This window comes from Ischnura elegans, chromosome 7 (assembly GCF_921293095.1).
Source record: "Ischnura elegans chromosome 7, ioIscEleg1.1, whole genome shotgun sequence".
Lineage (NCBI taxonomy): Eukaryota > Metazoa > Arthropoda > Insecta > Odonata > Coenagrionidae > Ischnura > Ischnura elegans.
Genome location: NC_060252.1, coordinates 35,046,113 through 35,071,499, shown reverse-complemented (window position 1 = coordinate 35,071,499; position 25,387 = coordinate 35,046,113). Strand labels below are relative to the sequence as shown.

Sequence of the window (25,387 nt, the reverse complement as noted above, 5' to 3'; positions counted from 1 at the left end):
TATCTTAGTTAGTCTACTCAGTCGAAGGTAATCCGAGAATAGTCATGCGCAAATCGTCAATCGCTGTCCTTGATCATCACTTGAGCTTGAAAATAACGTTAATTTGATGCTTGTAGCTTTCGAAAACTTCTTAAGTTAGAGCGAGATATTAATGACCTGTGTAGCGGGAATTCACTGCAAACTGCATTAATGACCTTTAAGCCCAGTTCACACAATTTGTGCACTAGTATTATATCGAGCATACCTGCGAGCATTGACGTATGGAAAACTGGGATTTGGCGTGATTCCGAACTAGAGTACTGAAAATCCTACATCATTGCTAGAGGTATTCAATCATTAGATTGGTTGGTAGGAGACACAATGGTTGGCACTCTCCATTCTTCTCGTCTCTGCGCCTTCCAATTCATTTCCTCTTAGCTTTTTCATCCAACATCCTTCATTATTTGGTCTACAAACTAGAACCGCGGTCTTCCACTCCTTTTGCATCGACATGGCCCTCTAGGATTGTCAATAGGATTCCCCCATATCTCACTTTATGCTCAACAATTTGGCTCTTTAAAGAACGAACTCACTGGCCGACTAATTTTTATTATTTTTTACATTACCTATATTATTTGTATTATTTATTTTACAGCTAATTAAAAGATGTTACGAAAGAAAACCCGAAAAAAAATCTTTTAATGCGTTTAAAAGCTTGTTCCCAAATGGGAACATGCCACAAAATTGAGCTATTGCTTGAAAAATAAGTATACACTTGACCAAAAAACTAAGTTTAACAGTGTAAAACGTATTGATATTTTTAATAAATGGGCATTTGTTACTGTAGAGCGAGTGTAGGGAAAAATATCAAATGGACCGAATACTCACTACAGAGGTGATGAAAATAACCAATTTTGAAAATATATATTTAACGACAAATGTTTGCACAAGTCATGCAATTCACTTTAAAAATTACTTCCAAGCTTTATTTGCATAACAAAAGATGTAATCACAGATACGAAATACAATTTTAATGAGTTTTTATAAATCTGTTCCCAAATGGATACATTGGACTGCAAACGATTAAACTCTTCCATTTACGACCAACTTCAGTGAGGTCCTTTTCTCTTTCATTTGACGCAATATGATTGAAACAAATTAAATATTATTTAAATATTATCACCATGTACTTGAGGTTAAGGCTTAAGGTAATTAATGGATCATATATTATTTCTTCCATGACTGTGCGAGGCAACTCGGTTACCCCAAATTATGTTCATGTTGCATAACTTTTTATTTTTTCCCTTAATTGTATTAATTTCATTTTTTTATTTAGGAATTACCCCCAAAAACGGCGCAATGAGGCTTTTACATCGGGAGTTTAAACAAGCAACAACAGACGAACGACATACACCTATGCCCTGGAAGGGGCAACCTATTCATGCGGGACTAGAACCCGCGGTCTTCGGTATGGTAAGTGAGGATTTTTCCCCGCCGCCACCGAGGCCGACAGTTAACATTTGGTATTTATACTTAATTTTTTGTATTCTTCTAGAACATCATAGTTCGTATGAACTGCCACTTTTTATGCTCTTGACCGAGAGTCCAAGGCCAATCCAAAATGGTCGTTAATTTAGATAGTCGGCCACGATTAAATTAGATAGTTGGTCTCGGAAGTGGGGGGTAGACTTCTCGACTGCCAAACCGAAGATCGCGGGTTCGTGTCCAACCTGGGTATATAGTCGCAATCCACTACATGGATTTTTGTGGAAGTTCATTTTTAATTGTTGAATATTCCCTGTCGTTAAAGATCTCATTTGTTGTTTTCAGGGAAAATTGATAATGAAATCCCTCTATTCAAGCATGGCGAAGGGGAATTTTTCTATACTGATAATAGAAATTATTATTTTATAATTATCATACCTATTATTAAGAAATTATTATATAAAGTTTATTATTATTATCCCTTTTCCGTGGAAAAAACTATTATAATAATAAAAAATAAGTCTTTCTCTTTAGTTAGGGGTGGCGATGGTGAATGCGTAAAGGAAGGTAGAGTTTTGGTGAGTGAAGAAATAAGTGCGAGAGTGAAAAGTCGCGTCTCGGGAGAATTCATTCTTACCTCCAATTTGACGAAAGAGTCGCCGGTGGAAGGTGATGGAGGGTAAGGGGGGCGCAAGGGACACTAATGGAAATGAGAGCGACGAGACTCGGCGAGCACTCGAGGGAGAGCCCTCCGGAAATGACGACGAAGGGGGTGGTCTTTAAGATTCAAACGTTTCTCGGGAGGTAGCGCATTGCGTGATTGCTGTCAGCTCCATTTTCAATTTTTCAGCCCTCCAAAAGTATCTGTGAAGAGAGCGAGCTGCAATTTCAATCACGAGAAGACATCACTCTCTTGTTACTTGTAGTGTTTTCATTACTGATTTAACTTGGTTTTAGTTCACATAAATTTAAATAAGTTCAAACAAATCAAATTCGCCGACCCGAATTTTAATACCTACAAGTAGTGTCATCTACTAGGTAATGATATCTAAAGTCAGTAGTGTAGCCAGTAGGAGGGGTCCGGGGGGATTACGGACCCCCCCGAAATAAAAAACACTATTTTTTCCTGCATAAAAGAAAAGAAACATTTAAAAAAATCATGAATTTACAAAATATTTCTTTAACAAATGAATTTTTTTCGATTATGAAAAGTGTTAAAATTAGTTTAAAACCCAATACTTAGTATTCTGTTTTTCAAAAAACTTTCCCCATGATTTTGGACCCTCCCCCCCCCCCCTCCCCCCCGCACAAAATCCCTGGCTACGCCACTGTCTAGAGTAGCCGAAATTTATGCGGTCAGGATGTGGAATGGATACGATGGTGGCGGGAATAATCAACCTAAGCCCATCTACCCATTTCACATCTTTTCCGAATAATGTACTGCTATTTCATATATTGTCACCCAGTAGATGGCTTTAAGAGCTGATACCTGGTGATTACCTGCATTAAATTTATGTTGACTAAAACCGAGTAATTTTTGTTGCGAATTTCGAAAACTTGCACAAATTTAAGATTGAATTTATCGCTAATGATAGAATTTTCTCTTTCTTCATGAAGATTTTCTCGTTTTTTTTTTTAAATTTAAAGAATTGTACATTTTTATTTCTTTACTTGAGACACCTGATCCTCCAGATTTCAAAGCCTGTATGAAGGTGGCAATTCCATCTAAAAGACAAAAATTCTATAATGAATAGTCTAATATAAATGCATAAACAGATTGGGTCATTAAATTTGTAAGAGTGAGAAAATGAAAGATAAATACGATTTTAAAAATTGCGTTCCCACGGGAGAGTTGTAAACGTAGAACCCCATATTTTATTATCATCAGAATATAACCAATCCGAGTTATCATTCACAGTAATAGAACTTCTATTTACACTTTAAACAATCTAGAACGTTATAAATATTATCCAAAACGACATTAAAGCTGAGTGTGCTTAATTTGCAATTATCATAATAAAACTAATTTGCCTTATCATTAGCGGCAATTCTTCTAAAAGTTCACGCAATCAAAGTGAAATTTCCAGACTTTGTGGAGAATATTTTCATCAACATTTATGGAAGGAAAATAAAAACCTTTCTTCATACAAATGACAAAAATTAATTATTTAATTAACTAATTTAAAGACTTAATTATTTCAATAACTTGTGCGAAGCAAGGCTTTTATATTCGTTCCTTACAATGGAATTCTGTAATATCCTGTAATGAAGACCTGAACAATTCAGTTTATTTGCATATTTCTGTTCCATTAATACACAGATATTATATCTGAGAAAATACTTGGATTAAATTTAAAAGCTTGAGATAGCGGCAACAGTTGATGAGGGTCTATTGTATGTACTCTGGAGATTTAAATGTGGTCGAGTTAGTTTCAAACAAGTTATTCGTCGCGAAAAGATAGTTGAGCGGGAATGATGCATCCCCTTAAGGTATACTCGTAAATGGTCTTATAACGTAGCCTCTGTCCATTAAAAAAATTAATTTGTATGCTAAGAGACTAGTATGAGAGATTTTTTATGATCACTCTGAGCCTATGTGCAATGCCATGAAATTTTTTAATGCGATCACCTCTGTCCTACACTTTTTAGCCTTCTGCAGTCCTGTAACCTTTAGTTCCCCCAATCCTAATTATAAATTGCATACTCACGTTGGTCCGGCACTATGAGCGGATGAAGCAAGTACTTGCAGTACTTTTAATGATATACGATTCACTTGATAACTATGATCATTACAATTTTTATTTACGCGTACTCTAGGAATTTAGTACATAATATTGTCCTTCGGTGGCCGATTGTATTTATTGCTATATTTCAAATATTATAGTGGACATTTATGGTCCATCCAATAGTAGTATGCTCTCACTCATTTTACTGAATCATTCCAACGGCTTCGCGTTTATGAGCAGAAAGGGCCGCAGGCTTGAATTACAGCGATAACTCTGATATAAACTTCGGATTAAACGGTCAAATTTTCATTTTCACCGAAATACGACCATCGATGTCGCCATATTGCCTCGGGTCCATTTCGTAACTTTTGTGATACAAAACTCTTGATGTAAATAAAAGAAATAAAAAAATAAATTGGAAGTTTTGCCGCGAAGTAAGTTAATTGGTGCGAAGTGTTGTACGCGCCCACCGTTAAATGTCGCCCGTCGACTTTTTGGCATTACGATAGCCTCCCATCGCCAAAGTTCGCATTATTGCAGCATCTGGCGCTGGCAACTCCAACGCACCTCTCTTATCGGCTGTTTCGCTTGCCCTCCGCGCGCGGCGCCTAATTCTCGTGCTGTTTCATCCGAGCGCCTTCGCAGCTTCTTTCAGCCTTCCTTCCCTTCGCTCCAATGTTTGCGTCAAAGTGTGCGATTTTGGTAGGAATAGGACATCGTCGCCGTCAAGTTTCGATCCAGTGTCATTAGGATGCAAAGCATATCCTAATTTTACGATTACTTATTGTCACATTCGATCCTACCCCGTTGCATTTTTTTGCAGGAGTTGAAGAAATAAAAAGTTATCTGTTTCATGGTGTCGTAGTGTCATGGCGTGTCAAATTATGTGGAAACAGCAAACTTTTAATTCCATCAACTCCTACGATAAAAGATTAAAATAAGATCACGACGGCTACTATTACTTACCTTATCTTACGTAAATTAAACCCAAAAAATTATGTATTATGCTTAATTATGTATGTCATTTGTTTCCCGCTGCTTCTCGGCAGGTTCCTGAATAAAAACGTGGTGTTACCGCCATCTTGGCAGTCTCACGCTATCCCTTGAATTGGTATGTTCATTGACCCGATGCACCACATTGGCACACCAGTATATTGTTCCTCATATTGCCCCTGCGCCGGCCTTTTACTTACTTATGCTATTTTTACTGCTATTTTCGACCCGTTATCACTTATCTGCAATCCGGATAACCGTATCTTTCGATTGTTACCAACTCTTCCAACATTTGACTTTCCGACAAGTTGTTGAAACCTTGGTGTACACTCGTGACATAATCTGAGTCTGTTTTTGTTTTTAATATTCGAGCCTTGATGTTTTTAAGGCCATTCAAACCCAAGGAGGTTTTTGACCTCACCAAAAATGCTCCGCCAACTCTCTCCGTCTTGCATCCAGCCAGAATCTATTCCCATTTTTCTTATGTCTTTCTCAATTTGGTCTCTCCAGCGTAGACATGGCCGTCCCGGAGGCCGCTTTCCCCTTGGTAAACCATCTGATACCACTTTTATCATTGTATCCACTTCTCTTCTTGTCACATTGCCTGCTCACCTTGGCCTTCTACTCTTTATCTGAGATATTTTGTCTAGGTTGTCACAGCTATTTTTTGGTTTTTATCCTCCATGTCCCTCTCCAAGATCTTGAGGGCCTGAGAAATGCCTCTTGGTCACAGTGCCCAATGACAGAGAAACCCCGAGCCACACCTCCAAGTGGTGGAGAGCGGGCAACCATTCAATAATGGGCTAAGTGGCAGGGGACCGAGTGGATGCCGGGATAAGCACCATCCTCCACAGTACGTGGAGTTAGGGCACCCTCTTGCCCTTGGGGTAAGAAATTACCCCTAAAGGCGGAAGAACCTACCATTGGTCAACGGCATAGGATGCAGAAAGGAACTGAGACACTACTGCATTAAAGATCCTTGGATGTCTCAAGTATCAGTAGTCATGATGGAACAAGCTTTAGTAAAATATTCCGGATTAGTCCCCCATTCGGATCTCCGGGAGGGGACTGCTCAAGCTTTCGTTTCAAATAATAAAAAGAATAGGAATATGCGAGTTGGTACCTGGAATGTGAGAACTCTCCTTAAGGCAGGAAAACTAGAGAATCTAAAGATGGAAATGGATAGAATGAAAATAGATATCATTGGCGTTGCAGAGACAAGATGGCCAGATAACGGTGAGTTCTGGAGCGGAGATTACAAAGTAATACACACAGGAACCATTGAAGGTAGACCTGGAGTAGGAGGGGTTGCAATAGTGATGAACAAAGAAGCTGGAAAGAAAGTTAAAGGATACCTACAGTGTGACGGGAGGATAATCCTTGTTAAACTAAACACAAAACCAAAAGATACTATCGTCATACAAGTGTATATGCCAACTACTAATGAAAGAGATGAAGAAGTGGAGAAAGTCTATGATATGCTGATTGAGTTGATAGAAGGAATAAAAGGGGATGAAAATGTTATAATCATGGGCGACTGGAATGCCACGGTTGGAGAGGGAAGAGAAGGGATGATTGTTGGACCTTTTGGTTTGGGCAAAAGAAATGAGAGAGGTGACCGACTGGTAGAGTTCTGCTCCCGATATCATTTAATAATAACAAATACATGGTATCAACATCACCCACGCAGAAGGTACACGTGGAAAGCACCAGATGGACAACGAAGACACCAGATTGATTATATACTGGTGAAGCAGAGATTTAGAAACCAAATTAAAGACAGCAGAAGTTATGCCGGACCTGATATTGACAGCGACCACAATTTAGTCTTATCAGAGTGCAATTTAAAGTTTAAAAAGCTTCAAACAAAGTATGCAGTTAAATGGGATGTAGGAAAGTTACAAGAAAAAGAAGTGCTCTCCTTATTCAAAGAACAAACAAATAAACAAAGAACTGAGAAGCCAAAGACTATTAACGAAAAATGGGAAATGATAAAAAAACAGGGTGCTAACAACTGCAGAAGAAGTATTAGGCAAGCGGAGGCAGATTAACAGGAAACAATGGATAACTGCTGACCTTGTACAAAAAATTGAAGAAAGAAGAAAATTAAAAAATAATAATACAGTCGAAGCACAAATACAGTACAGGGCTCTCAGAAACGAAATAAACAGAGAAACCATAAAAGCAAAAGAGGCCTTCTGGGAAGGAAAATGCCAAGAAGTCGAAGAACATATGAAACGTAATGAAATGGATTCGGCTTATGGAATAGTGAAGAAATTCTTTGGAAATCATAAAACTAGAAGCAATGGACTACGGAACGAAAATGGCAAAATAATATATGAACAAGATGAATTGGGAAAAATGTGGAAACAATACATCGAGGAGTTATATGATGGATATATGACAATTAGTACAAGCACAGTGATTGAGAACGAAGGTGAAATCAATCAAGAAGAAGAAGGAGACAGCATACTGAGGGGAGAATTTGAAAAAGCACTATCAAAACTCAAGAATAATAAAGCACCTGGCATAGATGACATACCAGCAGAATTATTGAAGATGACTGGAGAAGAAACACATAATGCACTATATCAACTAGTGTGTGAGATTTACGAAACAGGTGACATTCCCTCAGATTACCAAAAGTGTATAATGATACCAATCCCAAAGAAAACATCAGCCAACAGATGTGAACAATACCGCACATTGAGCCTTGTCACACATGCCTCTAAAATACTGTCTATCATTGTACTAAGCCGGATTGAAGATAAGGTTGAAACTCTCCTCAGCGAAGACCAATTTGGATTTAGAAAAGGACGAGGAACCAGAGATGCAGTACTTGCCATTAGAATCATATTCGAAAAAAGATTGAGTAAAGAAAAGAACACCTACATAGCTTTTGTTGATCTTGAAAAAGCTTTTGATAGTTTTGATTGGAAGCAGCTCTTTACCATAATGAAAGAAGCAAAGATAAATTACAAAGATAGAAGAATTATCTGGGGTCTCTATAGAGAAGAAATTGCAGTGCTGAGATTTGGACAATATGAACAGCAGGCCAAAATTAGAAAAGGAGTGAGACAGGGATGTTCATTGTCACCTGCGCTATTTAACTTATACCTACAAAGAGCACTGGACGAGGCAGAGAGCAACTTACCGGAAGCAGGAATTAAGGTCCATGGGCAGAGGATATATAAGCTATGTTTTGCGGACGACTTAGTAGTCTTGGCAGAAAGTGAAGACCAACTACAAGAAGTGCTTAGGGAGATGGAAGTCACGCTGGCTAGATACAATCTAAAGTTAAGCAGGACCAAAACCAAGACACTCGTTGTAAGCAAAACAGGAATACCAGCACATATAACTTTGGGTAATACACAGCTGAACAATGTAGAAGAATTCACGTATTTAGGAAGCAAGATCACCACGGATGCCAGAAGCAAAAGGGAAATAAGCAGTAGAATACAACAGGCAAAAATAGCTTTCAACAAGAAGAGAAAGATATACGTTTCAAAAAACATGAGTATCAAGATTAGGATGAATCTACTCAAAACTTTTGTATGGAGCATAATGCTTTATGGTAGTGAAACTTGGACGATAGGAGCAGCAGAGAAAAAAAGGATTGATGCCTTTGAACTATGGTGCTACCGTAGAATGTTAAAAGTTTCATGGGTAGACCGGGTAACGAATGAGGAGATACTGGAAAGACTGGGAGTGAAAGCAGACCTGTGGAGAATTCTAACTGCAAGGAGAAGTAAATGGGTAGGACATTTACTGAGACAAAATAATGGATTGGTAAAAACAGTTTTAGAGGGCACTGTGGAGGGGAAGAGCGGCAGAGGAAGGCCGAGGTTGAGCTATATCACCCAAGTTATGAAGGACATGGGCTGCAACAGCTACCTAGAGCTGAAGAGGCTGGCGGAGGACAGACAGAGATGGAGAGACTGCTGCAAACCAACCCAAGGGTTGATTACTTAGAAGAAGATCCTCCATGTTCCCTCGTTGAATATGGGACCATAAATACACCTTAAAATTTTGTTTTCGAAAACTATCAGCTTTTATTCAGTATGCTTTGACACTACCCACGCTTCTGAACTATACTAGACAATTGGTATTTTTGTACACCCTTATTTGGGACTTTATTAATAATATTTTTATTAGCTCTTAAGTACAAACCAATAAAATCGGTTGGAATGTAATATTCTAGCATTTATTTCAGTTTCCTCTTGATTTGCTAGGTCAATATTTACCCTCAAATATTTAAATTCGGTTACTCTTTCGAAAGTAAAATTTTCCACTTGCAGATTGTTCCTCATATTGTCCCTGTGTCGGTCTATTAAATATTTATGCTATTTTTTCTGCTATTCACGGCCTATTAAAACTTACTTATGTGCAATCCTGGTAACCGTATCTTTTGGTTGTTACCAACTCTTCCAACATTAAACTTTCCGGAAAGTGTTTGAAACTTCGGTGTACACTTTTGACAGAAGCTGTGTCTGTTTCTGTTTTCAATATTCGAATCTTGAGGTTTCAAAGAACCGGCATTTTGTCTCCTTAAATGGAGGCATCAATCAATGGTCATCACTTTCGTTAGTGGAGTAGGAAACGAAACCCCTGCTCTTTTAGACGTTAAAGAAAGTGTTTTCTTGAAAAAATGAATTTAAAAGAAGTTTTTACATATTTTAATCCTTGATATGGAGGTGCAATTCACGGGAAAAATTATTCACAGGCATAAAAAATATAGACATTCAATTATATTAATAATCACGACGGTATATGTCAAGAATATCAACGGGTGAAGGATCCGTTAATGGATTTTCAATCGTATCAACGGTTAACAGTTAACAGTATGTATGTCAGTATGCCACCATCGATGTTATGCCTGCATTATATACGCGCTGTATGATTTTAAACACGTTCATTTCAGAAACTATATTGATTACCATTACCTTCTGCCAATCAGAAATATTTCTTAATAGTTTTCTTATAGAAAAATTTCAAATTACATAGTTTTGTGTTTAAAATGGAATTTTAATCGACTTTTTCATCATTTATTAAAAATGTAATGATGTAACGGCTTTTAATATTGATTAAGAAGATGAAAAAGTTTGGTAACCAGCAGCTTTTGACAGACGAAATCTATCTAATGGCTAATCATTGCCACATGATCCTCATATGTTATTCAGGTAGCACTTGTGTGTAGTTAAGTAGATGTTGGGGGGGGGGGGGGAAGAGAGACACGCCCTGCCAAACGTCGTCGAGGTGGCTTTCAGGGTGTCATGTAGATGTAAATGAAGTCTACACAACTGATTCCTCGGGGGAGAAGTGCACTAGTAAAACAAGGGTTTCTTCTTTTACCTCGCGTGCCCCGGCCTGCGCTATTAAAATACTTTCTTGGCCGCAACTTCGAGGTGGCTCACGTGATTTATGAGATTAAGGGGGACTAGTTGTCCGAAAAGTTTTGCCTTTTAAGGTTCCAAACTGATTGGAAATAAAACGAAAGGTAGTGCTGTAAGTTCTCATTGGATTAGAGTGAAAAGCGACCTAGGAGGTACTGCCTCAGTTTTAATTGCCACCGAAGTTTTCGAGGTAGAACTTAAAGCCTTGGGTGTTCTTGAGTTCTGCGGATGATAGCTGCATTGGAAACGTCCTCTCTTCACATAGACTGCACACTTCGGCTAAGTGACGTGTTGCCTACCTTTGTGAGTAGATTCATTCCCCAAGGGAGAACGGTGAAAAATCCCGTTTCTTCTTCAGAATTTTAAAATCATTATTTTCTGTGTCACTGTGATCAACTTTCATAGTGTCTACTTAACGACTGTAAAATGGGACTTAAAAAAATATTTTTATCATAATTCTCAAAAATTGAATGATTGTTAAAAACGAAATCTTACATACCGTTGCAATCACTTGCAATCATAATTAATTCCCCGATCCGATTCGTTTTTCTATACGCAACCTTGAGATAAAATTATTGCTAGTAATTATTGATAATAATCGTCGAAAGATTATTCGGAATTGTTTCATCGTGATGTTTTGCATTTTATGGAATCGTTTTTGTAATAAAATAAATTCTTCTTCCTTAATACACTACTATGCATTGATGTTTACGGAACGCACTAATATATTCTAAAGATCGAGTTTGAGAAATTTTTCGAGCATTTCGAGCAGAACGAAGGTAACGAACGCTGGAAAAAGTTCATAATATCTAACGGAGGCTATTTTGAAGACAACAGTGTTAATGTAAACAAACAAATAACTTTTTTGAAAAACTAAAATTCTCGTTATTTCTTGTACACACCCCGTTGTACTACCTTGAAAATGAGATGGTTTATCCAAATTTGGGTGGCTCGGTCATAAAATCCGTGTACTGTACAAATGTTTTCTGATGATTATGTTACCTGTGACATGCTCCCACAAAATATCGACATCTATCCTTAGCTTCGATAAACAGTGTTCTTTTTTTTCTCTCTCTCTCTTCTTCTCTTTATATCTCTCCTCACACTGCTCCACTCTTTTGTAGTGGACTTAACGGGTCGAAGGTGATTCGGTCCTCTTTTTTATTGCTGTCCCGAAGAAGTAAACGTTATGAGAGGGAATCTTTATGGACCATTCGGGAGTACGAACCGCAAAAGTCGTGAATTGTTAAACGACCGTCTCCCTCTGGCCACCTTCGAATAACATCCCACTCAGGTGGTCTAATTGGAGTGTGACGTCTTGCGGAACAACAGCTATCGCTAAAATCCACGGCCTCCTTTTGTTGTGACGTCTTTTTGCCTGCTACGCTGCCTCATACCTTTACCTTAAGATTTAAACGAATTTATCCCGTCTCAAGACACATCTGTAACATACCCCTTATTATTAGTTATTTTGTGTGATGTGGTATACTTCTTGAAAAATAAATAACTTCTTATACATTAAGTAATCAAATTTACTTTTTACTTCTTACACAACCAGACGCACTTTTTAAACAAACTACATTGATACGTCGCTAGCGATGCGTAGCCTGACTCTAAAATACATACTGATAAATAGTAACCAATTATGGATTCTTCATTGATTCTCCAGCATATAGAAGGAGAATTTACGTGTTGTGTTAAGGGCAGAATGGGCTCAATTTTCGATATATCCCCTTCTTATCGAGATGCTCAGGCTAGACTCGATCCAGTGACCTTTAGATTAACACGGTAGGACTTTAACACACTGTCACCAAGGCTAAATATATTGCCTAATTTTCGACGATAGATCTTGAAGATTACTAGATCACTGGGTATAGAGAACTGGTGTACCTATTTCCTCAAATATAAACTCGTTCAGTTGGGTAACTAGTTATGGTAATAGTCCTACGTTGTATGGCCTGACTAGGCTAGCCGCAATTAACCGATATTTAGAGTTTTGGTTTTAACTACGGCTGTTTGACTCTATTTGTTTCACCGCCATTGAATCCAAGTGAATGATAATTTAAGCTAAAAAATCCTTAATTTTATTTATCTGATCTTAAATTCTAAATAAAGCCATGCTTTTATTTAATTTCTCATTAATTGTGTATATGATTACTTTTATGGCTAGTTAATAACCTGAGTTCACCACTTGTTAATGTCAACTGGATGAGGGAATGAGAGTGTGTGAAAAATCATAAAGTAGTTATAAATTCCATTATCATGGTTAAAAAATAACGCGAACAAAACACGGCCTTGATTTGTAAATGGAGCCCAGATTTGGTCCCGGTAATGCAGTCGGCTGCAATCAAAAGCATATCCCGGTGGAGAACCCGTGAAAAATCACTTCTATCAATAACTTTATTCTGAAATTTGGGTTTAAGTTGGAGAGCTGTATTTTTCCGTAAATTTAAACCCGCGCAAATTCTAACTTCGTCCACGTGGCTGGAAAGTTTCAGATGAAACCCCGAAATTACGGCTTGTAACACACGTTTTTTTATTTTCACTGCCTGGATTTGAGGCTGGGTCGTTCTTTTTTGTGCATTTTGTTCCCTGCTGCAGTTTCCCGGGGTTGGTTGTGTGAGGTAAAGGGGGGCAGGCAAAAGAATGGAAGAGGGTTTGTTATATCCCTCCCTTTCCCAGGGCGGCCACATGTAATACATTTGGGGTGCGGGCGAGGGAGTTTGTCGGTGCTGCTTTCTGGCGGAAGGCACTGTTTGCTAAAATTTGAAAATAATTATCTTTTAACTTATTTCGTTGTACTCGCTGGAGTCATGCCATTTAAGGTATAGTTCAGAACTTTTTCCAACTAGGCTAGTCAAAGATTGTAAAATAGGTAAAAAAAATATTGCAGTCCAAAATTTTTGTGCAGAAGCAGAGCATGGAGAAAACAACTCACTGAAATTCCTGGCTCCCTGGGGGCGAGCTGAGGCCCCCTCCCCCTCAATGATCACTTTTTGTACACTTAGACCCACTATATGCGCCAAGAAACTCAATAAGAAAGCTTAAGCTGAACTTTGAACACCATAAAGAGTTCCTGTATGCTTAATCTGGTTCAATTTTTACATGATATTTGATTAAAGGAAATTTAAAAATTTCCACAACCACTTAAATATCACTTCCTGATCTTTTTTAATGCATTTTCTATTATCTTCAGATTATATTGCTGGAGGATTATTAAAAATGTCTTGAAGTCAGCCATGAAGTGAAATTAAGGTGAGATGGAGAAAAGGTAACATGGAGAAAATTGGCTGTAATTTTTTTAAGTTTAATGCGATGAAGTTAGCTGAAAAATTCCTGTTGGATAATAGCGTAGAATAATCTGGGATAAACATTCATGGACTTGCCCACTAGTATGATGATCAGCATTGAAAATTTTAATCTAGAAAAATCATTTTTCCACATCTGGATTCGAACCAGGGTCCCAAAACTCGTGCCGATAGCTCCAACAGCTCACGATAGAGATTTTTAATCAATATATGATGAATTTACTTCTCTTTTCAGGGTAATAGAATTTCAAACGTTGGTTTAACATTATAAAAGTATTATACGAGTATTCGAAAATGGTAAATTTTACGCCTTCTGCAATTGGTAAACTACAACTCTTTTATATAATTGATATGAACCTTTATTCATCACATTTTACGAAGTGTAATTTATTAATACTGTACTGTTCATCAGAGGTCTGTCAATACGTTTTTTAAAGCAGGAGTCGTCTGTCAATTTAATATTAAATTATCTCAAAACATTTTCCCATTTTTGAAAAAAATTACTGAAATATTTTTGCTACTGTTCTGTTATATTTTTCTATGTCTAAATTTAAATTATTCTATAATAAAGATGAACATTTTTAGAATCCTTTGTAGTGAAACTTTTAATTCTAATGATAATTTTATTACATATTATTAAGCAATTAAAATGTCCTGTATTTCTCGTATTTATAGCGTAATATAAAGGAAAACTTAATGTGTTTCACTTAACTTCACGAAGTATTTTGCACTGAATTGTAAACAAAAGCGTCAAACTTGATTAGCAAATGAAAAACCCTACCCTAATATGCAACTCCATCTCTCGTATCAAGTTATGTGCGTGAGTGTCCAACTACCCTACGCGGTAGTTATATGCAAACAGTTGTTAGTTATTAACTTTTATTTTTTAATTAGTTAACATTTTAATTAATTAAATTAAGATTTATTAGTTATGAACTTAATTATATTAGAGAATATTCGCTAAAGTGGGACAAAATTACAGTTTTCTACACATGACATTTCATTTCACAACGCGTCGTGCGCTGGTCTGCAGTGACGTAACTCATTCTCCATCTGCGATCAAGACCGCTCCTCCGTGGATGCATTAAACCTCGGGCGCAAGCTGTAGGGCGGGTAATTTTAGGCTCGGCCGACATGTTTAGCGATGGAATGCTTTTAGGTCCATCGCCGCGTCTCTCTTCATAACCGTAAGAAAGAAACTTAAAATACGAGTGGGTTGCAGCTGCTTCGCCTTACAAACTCTTTTAATGCCTGCAGTTTCTTTCCTCGGCTCGGGTTATTGCTCTGAAGTAAGACGAACGATGCGAAAGCACTTAAATGCCAAGAGGTTCAATTTAGTTCTCGATCGGATTCTTCATTGGGGGGCGCTTCCTTCTTGTAACGGGTGCGCATTATTTGAGTTGCAAACTCCGGCATTGTGCGAGTTCTTTCTTTGCCGATTAGCTCCGGCGTAAACCTCAGGGAACATCTCAATTAGAGTCCCCGTGTTTTTTTTTGTGGGCCTTCGTATTTTTTCCTCCCTTTTTACCTCAGCATGTAAATGTTTTGTACACCGAGGAGGAACGGAACCACTATAATGGGTTTCCCACGTGTAGGTACGATACTATTATACGTTGCCTTGGAAAAAATGTTATCCTATTTGGTTTTTCAAACTACATTGGATACTTTATACTTTATTGCTGTAGTAGGAAGAACGGCTCTACAAAATAAGTACCCAGCGGGTTGGTATGTAGCTCCTGTGCGTTAGTTTGCTAAATTTATTATTTAAATAGGCTTTGTTTATTTGTTTTGAATTTTTTTCCTCTACGTTGATAAAATGAATGGTTAAAAATACCTTTTTTCCATACAATCATGCCTATTTTCAAAATTGAAAATTTATTATTTGAATCAATAGGGTCGAAATGGACAGCGTAGGGGAAAATGGATTAACAGTACTTTCTCCTGGAAATATAAGTAACAAAAACTAAGTAAACATATTCATGAATAAAAACTTTAACGATCAAACTAAATTATGTTTTTAGATTATGTATTAAAATAAAAACAGGTATCGAGTATTTCAGCAAAAAAGTGCGGTTACCGAAAAGCATTGAAAAATGCGAGTAATGTAAGCTGTATCCAGATAACAAAGCCCGTTTGGATTCAAATTTCTGGTACAATCATGAAGAAAAATCCTTGTTTGTCACTTGAGCTGTAAAAGCGTGTTATGGTATCAACAGGTGGAGGAGTAATGTTTGGTAGTCTCTTGAATAATCCGTAATCATTCGACTTAAAATGAGAATTTAACACTGGAACCGCTGAACTTTCCAACCCCACCAAAACCGCGGCATGGGACTTTTTTGTCCCATTAACTACATACGTTGATCCTGTCATGTTTAAGTATAATTGACGGTTTTTTTGTGGCTTGTGTGAAAAAAACACGTGTTTAGGTAATGTTTAAAACGTTTTATTAAGTATAACTAGGAATACAGTAAAGTTGTTTTGACAGCAAAAGTGTTGTTTGTCAAGAATAACCAGGTAACGTCAAGGACAGTCGACAGAGGATGTGAGTAGGCGGCCGGCACAGTGCACAGATTATTCCCTTCTACGCTTCTAAGTGGCAGAATAACGGTATCTTTGCATCGATCCCCTTCGTAATAAACTGTTATCATGCGAAATACAAAATAAGTGTATAAAAAAACTGAAATTGTATGTTTTCCTCATATGGGACAAAAAAGTCCCATCCCGCGGTTCTAGGTAAATCGTCGTTTTTCTCGTAAACCAAACATCGAACAATAATTTCTATACGACCATTCGTAAGAGCATGAAAGATGAGTAAAAGTCAGTAAATTTCAAAGGGATCAAATCACTAGTACATGAATGGCAAACATTTTCAAAGGGCGATGGGACATAAAAGTCCCGTCCGCGGTTCTAGTGTTTACGTCATTCCAGTTTATGCTTCAGCGTCACTTATTATGCTAATATGCCGATATACATACGATGCCACAAAATTATTTTAACCCATTGATGCCGAAAGAGATAATTTTTCTTCAACAATTTTAACCTTCCGTCGGCCGAAATTGATCTGACAGACACAGTGCGAGTGTTTTTTTTTAATCTCTCCGTCCCAATAGGCGGCATAGACCCTTTATACTCTTAATAACGCTTTAATAGCTTTATGTTTTGACACGCTCTATGCAATATTTCCCTTTTCATATTTATACCGACTGTTCAGAGGCGGATTATACAGCAGAATTAAGTAAAATAATGCTACTGTAAAGAAAAATAAAAGCATTATAAGATGAATAAGATAAGAAAATAAAAAAACGATCTTTTAGATCACTTAGAATTAACATCCTAAATTGCATTACATATGATAATACTTAATGTCCTAAATAGTTCGTCAAATTGCACTTTGCTGGATAGGTCCGAGGCCGTATGATGGCTTCTAAAGGGGTAAATGCATAGCATGAAAGATATCATGTATCTATGTGTTCGAGTACACTAATAATGGTGACTTCAACTTTAAAAGCGTACCACTTAGCCACATTAAGGGTTAATAATGTTTTTTTTTTCTTCAAATCTGCTCCTATCAGGCACATTGCTCCTGAACTCAGTAGTTCCAATATTGCGCCTGATGGAAGGTTAATCAAAATTAAGAATGTTTCTTCGTAATTACCTTCAGGAAATTCAAGAAGAGTAATTTTTAAAAAATAAGAAGGAAAAAGAACAATTTTTTTTCCTGGAAACTTAAGTTACCAGCAATGTTCTACAGTTTAGAAATCACAAGTACAATACTTGAACAGCAAAACTTTTTCACAGTGGTATTAACGTTTGCTACGCATGCGCATAGCGCAACAACATTTAGAAATATGCAGAATATATCGCGAGTGGCACGAGCCAACACTTCAATGTCAAGCTCGGAAATGAACACTTGTATACCCTACGCAGACTCGCCCTCATAGATACGGTTCGGTTTGATGGCAGGGTAAAATGCCGACGTCACTCGACAAAGGAGAGAGTGGACAAAATACAAAGGAAACAATGGGTACTGTAAGACGCATATTTGTGGAGAAAGAAATTTTCAAAAATGAGCAACAATTTTGGCAACTCATGTTAAAAATTGGCATTAATGGGTAGGGATACTTACATTGTTCGAGATACAAGAGAATGGGGATGTAAAACTGGTAACTAAGGGATACCATGATTCAGCTTTCTTACCTGAAAGAAAATAATTGGTTTATTATAATCCTCATCCTCGCTTATTCACTAAACATACAACAATGGTGTTTCTGATGAGAGTTCAAGGGATTTCAAGACAAAGGTGAAGAAATTGTACCAATATATCGGATGGATTTATGTATTTGTTCTGGTGGGTGAGGAGAAAGAGATGCGGAGGAAACAGAAGGTATGGATTAGGTGATACCAAGCGGGGAGGGGATGTTGAAAACAGTGTTAGAGGGTAGAATGTCGGACACTCAAAGGAGAGGAAGGAAGGAGAATAGGATTTTTAGTTATCTGAAAGGCCTTATCTGAAAGGAGTAGGCCTTATTGTTAATTAAAGAGGGAAGTCGATAAAAGGATGGAATAATGCCAGAATACATCTCAATCACTCCATAGAAACCTATCTTAATCGGTGGATTATTTTAATAACAATAACTATTAATAATTAAATAATTACAACCTGCCACTTCTCGAGAAAATTTTTCAACCCAGCAGAACAGTAAATTTAATTATATTATGAAAAAGATAAAGATTCTCCACTATCAATTCTTTATTTGAAACTGATTCAATTTATGTAAGCACAAAATTTATGTAAGGAGGTTAAATTTTTTCCTACATTGCCTACATTATTTCTTCTTAACCATATTTGGATCATCAGAAGGTTCTCTCCCTTAATAATTTTCCCATCAATTATTAATGTACGTGACATCATAAGAAAATTTGTAGACTTAATGTTTTGCACTGTAATTGATACACGGTTACAATAATTAAATAGATTAACACCAATACCCCTGTGATCCCATTAAAATTTCACAATTGAAAATAACAAAATATTTATGAAATTCATTAGCCGAGCGATTCTTCGGCCAGAGGAATAGGACCCGCCAGAATAATAATAATAAATACCTTCTCTAATTTTCTCGAAACAAATATCATTACTTTAAATATGTAATGCATTCGTAGGGTTATTCAATGATTATTTCAAATGGATTTGAATCACGGAAGATGAAAGGTATCCGTGGTCGAAGTAATTCCGGAGAGTATGCCCACAAGGGTCGATCCCTTTCCCATTGGCGGCGGTGGCGTAGGGCGAAAATTCTTTTTTTTTGCCGACTGTAGCAAAATGGATAGTTGGAAGGTTGGGGGGTTGGTAGCACAGGGGGGAGGGGTTACTACATCAAAGGAGGAGGCGTCGTCTGGCGAGCGAGCGGTGCGCCCGGCGAGTCCTCTGGCGGATGGATCGCTCGACTAATGCGATTGCCTGTCTATCGAGCTGGCTGACTAAGGGGTTCCCCCATGCCTCGGAACTCGCTGACTCCGGCCCCTCGGTGAGCTGACGCGCGCCGCACTCCATTTGCTGCGGGAAGGCTAATTGGCCTTCGCTCGGGTGCGGACGTCCTTTGGCGCGGAGTGCAGACGAGACGGTGGGTAGCGCCAGCGAGCGGGTAAACGGACTTATCGGCTATATAGCCCAGCGGAAGGGATTTCTCTCTCGGAATTTGATATGAATAAAAGTCATAATCTGCTTCTGCGCACGCGTCCTAGGGTTTTGTAATATCTACATCCAAATTTGTGCTAGAACTCGGATGACGTCATGGATTTATCAATGCATGTACACATGAATAGCCTTGAGAAAAAATTCCGTTGGACTGGGTATCGAACCACGGACCTTTGGCTTTCCAGGCCACTGCGCACACCACTACGCTATCCAGGTTCCTGATCTTCCGTCCGAGGCTCATGGTACTAGACGACGACTACATGTACGACCATTGTGTGACGATTCGAGTGGCTTCCAGCGGCGCCCGGGTAACGGCTTACTTTAATGCCTCAATTCTGTGAGAACGGTTCATCTCCGTTGTTAGATCGACATCGTCTTAAGCAGTGGTTGACTGATTGATCGACTCATTTTATGATCCAGCAGCTCTCCAAATTTGGTCATTATGATTTATAAATACAGGATACCCCTGTACCCCCTAAGATCAAAATGGCCAAATTACCGATCATTTAATAGATATGAATGGCTGATTTCTTCTACCATGTAGATTTGTAAACGGAGATGCCATGTCATATATTTTACCATTTCAGTTTTTTTGGATTTCACATGTATAGCACGACTCATGAGACGTGTGACGCAACTTGCTTAAAACAAACTCTTCAAGACTCAATATGAAACTTCATGATGGTGGGGAAATATTTTCCCTAATAACGCATTTAATGTTTACATTATCATTTTGTTTACTTCCAATGGAAGTAGTCTTTTCGTGAGGTTTATTGCTTACTAAAAAGCATTAAGGTTTCCATAAAATCCTTCTTAAAAAACTCAATTGGCTAACTTTTTCCATATTAAAACCGAAGTTTGGGGTTTCAATATTTGCCTCGACTTATGGTAGTTGAGCAGCATCCTCCAACTTTCTTTTTTCATTTCATCTGAGAATTTTGAGCTTGGTAAAATCCTCTTTCATGTTAAAATCAGCGCCTCATTTTACAGGAAATATGTTCAGTACACATTCCAAACCTCTTCACATTCTGCATGATTCAGAAATTCCGTTTGCGATTCGGTAGAGATAGTTTATACGGAAGTTTGGTGATAATGAACTTTATAATGATTATTGATCTTATTAAACTTGAAATCACGTCATCGACTATACAGTACTTGCATGTAGAGACATATATTTTATGACACCTGTACATGCTACTCTCGTAGCAAATGTAACCACCAAAAAAATTGCATTTTTAGCAATAGTCTCAATAGAATCATGCATTGAATTGCCACTGATCCGTGACATCTGCACAAACATTTGAACGGGTCCTTAGGATACTTGGGATAGCCGGCTTCAGTTGGTATTTCTGGGAAAAAATTGTGATGATGCTTTACTTCTCACTTAAAAGATATAAATTGTGTTTGAAAAGTTCTCAAATTGATTATTTATGATGAGACGTCTTACGTCGACTCTCGGGTCGTGTAGATGTATTCACGTGGATTTACCAGGTTTTTGTGATTCGAGTATAATGATAAGCAAATTCCACTAAGGTAACCAATGAGAAAACCAGGTTTATACATCCCATTATTTCCATGAGGATAGCATGTCAACATTTAAATGGAAGGTTACTATGACTTAGTCACTCCACTTATTTCAGATTCCCTTTAACACAGGTATAAATAATAACTCATAATAACTCGTGAATGTGGCTACATTAGTTAATATTTTCTTCAAATCTTAATATTCAAAGACGCTTGAATAATATACCTTACTGCGATTCAACTCTTGACTGCTTTCTAGCGTTTATCATTACGTTTTCTTTAATTTATCTGTTTTATCGTGACTGTGCCGAACTCAATCCACATACTCGTATTTTTATTCGATAATTACTCAATATATTTTTAAGAGGAAGGGTTTATTGTACGTATCCATTTTATTTACATTCAAATTGCAGATTTTTGGAAGCACCCTCAGCAGAAAAGCGACCTACAACCGTTGAACCAATCTTATAATTGAATTATAATAATAATATTTTCATTTATTTTCTTGAGCACCGAGGCCCATGAGAAAATATATGTATAACTTATTAGATTTTCAGCATTGGTACATACATAGAATTCCATACAAATGCATCCTGTGCAGATTACCAATAGCATGAAAACTATTCAGCAAAACAATATTTTCAACAAAAGAAAATGAAAATCACACTTTAATACAAGAGACTAATTACAAGAATCTAAAGTGATAATTTATTATGACAATATTGTCAAACAAACAATATTTTTATTTCAAAAAGAAACCGAAAAATTAAGATAACACTGTGATATAGCACAGTTCTAAAGTCAGTTAACCGTTTATTCAAATATGTGTCAATAAAAATAGCAATAACAATAATGAAAAATTAGACAAAACATGAATATGAAGAAGAAGAATTCAACTTGAAGTTAACGAGGCATTTTTTAGAAACCCATATGTGCTATGTTTAAATTAATTGATGTTTGTAATGCTTCTTATTTGGGCTGGGAGAGAGTTCCATATTCGTGAGGTGGTTACTATGAACGATTAACCCTTCGCCGGTGACGTGCGGTCTGAGAGACCTCTGCGTTTTTTTTAATTATGAATATTTTCAAAGTGACAGTTTTTAAATATTCAAAATCATCGTTAACTTCATATTTTTGCATAATAAAAGAATGCATAAATAAAAGGAATAAACGGGATAAATTCAACTGTTTCCTATTGGCTAGCCATCTTTCTTTAAAATTTAAGGCCTTTGTTGAATTATGGTGAGATATTGACACTTAAAAACGAGAATAATAATAATTCAAGTGTTTTCGGCATCAGTTTTTGGACCATGTTTAGAATTACTTTTTTGACCGAAAAATTTATTCGCATAGGTAACGCATAAAATATAAAGTTTCGAATGGTTTATAAGATAAAGAAACATAAACCTAAGCAATAAAAATCGCAACGTTTTATGAATATTTGATTTATTGCGGTCCCCCAGACCACACGCCAGTGGTAGTGTAACAAATATTTCACGTCACTGGTTAAGGGTTAATAGAATTATGATAGGTTAATATGAATAATGCTATGTAAAGCTACGCATAAAAATTTCATCGAACATATTCATGGCTGGGTTTTGATTCCTTCATTTTTTATCCTGGATATCATGAAATGAAACACTCTCGCGGAGTTATTTTTTTTATCACGAATCCTCACGTTTTCGAAAAAGAAACGCCCGAGCTGTCTTGAATGCGCGATGGAGTCCTTCACTTCCTTTCTGCATTCTGTCCATCGGCATCACTCTCCAAGGGAATCCCTCAAGGGTCGCTCGCAAAGGGGACGCTAATGGATCCTGGGATAACGGGGGGGGGGGGAGGCGGCGAGAGGGGTCCAAGTTGTGCGTCGGGAGAAGGGGTACATTTTGCGGACGACCATCGCTGCATTTCTTTCTTCTCGCAGATTTACGAGTTAAGTGTTCCATTACGGCTTCTTTTTTTTTATTCCCCCCTCCCTCCAGGTTCGAAAGGAGTTGTAATTAAATGTTGAGTGAGGGGTATTTCATCTCTCCCACACCGTGTGTTGCCTCGTGAGATGGAGGGAGGGGACGGGAGGAGTATTTCAAGTGGTTGGGCTGAGCTTCTTTTGTTGTCCGCCCGCATGCCGTGGCTTGGCGAGCGCTAATGGCACTCCACTTTGCTATAGAGGGCGTCTTAATACGCTTGTGGCGGAAGGAAGTGTTTTTCTCGGGAATACAGATTGGACCGAATTGTCTAAGCCGGCCTGTGATCAATGCCGAAAATTTCCATACCAACGGAGAAGAATCATACCATATTCCTTACACATTGTGGAGAAAAATTGTATCACGAAATCTTTTACTCTCGATAGGTGATGCAACGTGGAACCAAATTTACTGATGACGTTTAAATCGAAAATGCACCATTTTTTAAGTATAGAAACTTTGAGCCAAGCGCTCCAATTGGCCGCGTGTTTTCCGCCGCCGATGTGGTGCATGCTAAACTCGTGGGCAGCAGATTTACATGCTTCCATTGAAAATTATTGTTACCTAAAGACCGTTTCTTCGATAGAAAATTATTCAGCGCATTAATTTAGATTATTTGTATTAGCGGCTCAAAGTGGCGGTCTCTCTCACGGAAAATACGTTTTCATTTATCATTATATTAAAGTTTAGAGTTAAACATTCGTCTTCCCGTTGCAATAATGGATAAAATCAGTGAAAACATTACGTTGCAGGTGCCTATCAAACGATGAAAGCAGAAAGCTTGTGGACTCCAATGGATGTGATTTCGGGTGAATATAAGATCCTAAAATGTTTGTACCCTATCGGAGCCGTTACATAGCCTGTTACGCAGAAGTGACAGAAAACAGTGACGTAATTATTGGGGGGAATGAGGGGATAGATCCTCCCCCAAAGCCTCAGAGAAATTAAAAAAAATATTTAAAACTATTGTCTAGTTTGACATGTAATAACTACATCTGCTTAAAGTTAAATTTTTAATGCCAAATTATGTAGAATGTATCTCCAAGAATGTCATTTTTCAAAACTTTAACCAGATTTTATCGGAGGGGAAGTGTTCGCCATCCCATCCCCCCAAAACATATTCCTAGTAACGCCACTGACTGAAAACATATGTGAATACCGTGCAAACGTGTAAGTGACTTCATTTTCTACCGCTGATTAAGTTCCTTACTGCATTGATTATTTAATTATCGGAAACCTAGCGTAAGTGAATCATCCTACGGTATCAGGCGAACTAAGCAGTTTATGTATTTGGATTCAATGAGCCAATACTCTTTGGAAACCGAATTCGAAGCCGAATTCGAGGAAGTTTGATATCATTTTGGCCATAAGGCATGGCAGTTAAAGCCTTTGTCGGGGAATAGGCGCAATATCATGAATTATAGTCATGGAAATTCTTGACAAATGAGAGTTCGAGTTGAAAGCTTCGTCCTTGCAGTGAAGGATATAATAATGGTTGAGATGGCCGTGCGACAAGGCAGAATTTAATGAATTGCGAGCAAAAAAGAGGAACACGCGTGGAGAATTGCATTTGTCTGGTGATTGATTGAGGTGCCGCGTGCGCGCTTGTATCATCAGGTGGTTCCTGCGATTGTTGTGGAGGGGGCAAAGAGCAGGGGAGAGGAGGAAGGTGGAAGGAGGGAGGCGTTCGCCCCGCCCTCCGTGGCAAGGGTGCGAATGACGCGCACCTTGCAATAGGCATAATCGAGGTGCCCAATAAATGTGTTCCATTGCTTCCAATTTTATCAGGAACATGTCCATAATTGACGCGAAGACCACTGCATTACGTTTCATCCAACGGACGGAGTACTGCAATTGAATAGTGATGGAAAATTTTCAATTTTAATCGAAAGGAAAAGAAAAAGGAAAGAAAAACGTTAAAAAAATTGAAATTGGAACCAAAAGATCAATAAATTAAAAAAATTGACGGCTCTTTAAAAAACAGATTGTTTATTATTTACTATCCGGACTATCGGCATTGCTCGGAAAGGATAGTACCCAGGGAAAAGGGAAAATTGGAACTTGGAATTCATGGTCACGTAACAGGATTTTTATCTTTTCTATTTGAACGTATCAATAAGTGTACCTATCCGTCAGAATGTCCAACCGCGTAAGTTGTATGACGTAACTTAACAAACAGTAATCAGAAAACCTCGAAAAACGCGTCGGATGCAACCAAAAGTAGTCTTACGCGGGTCTGGAAGCATGAGAAGCACCTATATACTAACTTTGGTTGCAATATGTGCAGCAGTATCGAAACGCATAGCAAACAGACAGGCAG

At 37.8% G+C, this 25,387-nt stretch overlaps 2 protein-coding genes across 4 annotated transcripts in view; one reads left to right on the top strand and one right to left on the bottom strand.

Moving 5' to 3' along the window:
- Window positions 1–25,387, bottom strand: part of LOC124162110 (proteoglycan 4) — a 673,012-nt gene that overhangs the window by 287,297 nt on the left and 360,328 nt on the right. The gene's annotated exons all lie outside the window — the stretch shown is intronic.
- LOC124162607 (craniofacial development protein 2-like) lies at window positions 6,356–24,804 on the top strand. The gene is made up of 2 exons (XM_046539195.1): window positions 6,356–6,808; window positions 24,685–24,804. Exons 1-2 carry the CDS (start codon window positions 6,356–6,358, stop codon window positions 24,802–24,804), a joined length of 573 nt encoding a protein of 190 aa, XP_046395151.1.

Bases quoted from the DNA above. Each gene is read 5' to 3' on its own strand.
- LOC124162607 (XM_046539195.1), top strand. From the start codon at position 6,356: ATGGAAATGGATAGAATGAAAATAGATATCATTGGCGTTGCAGAGACA. The intron at 6,809-24,684 runs GTAGAGTTCTGC...TTGTATCATCAG, and splicing joins ATGAGAGAGGTGACCGACTG to GTGGTTCCTGCGATTGTTGT.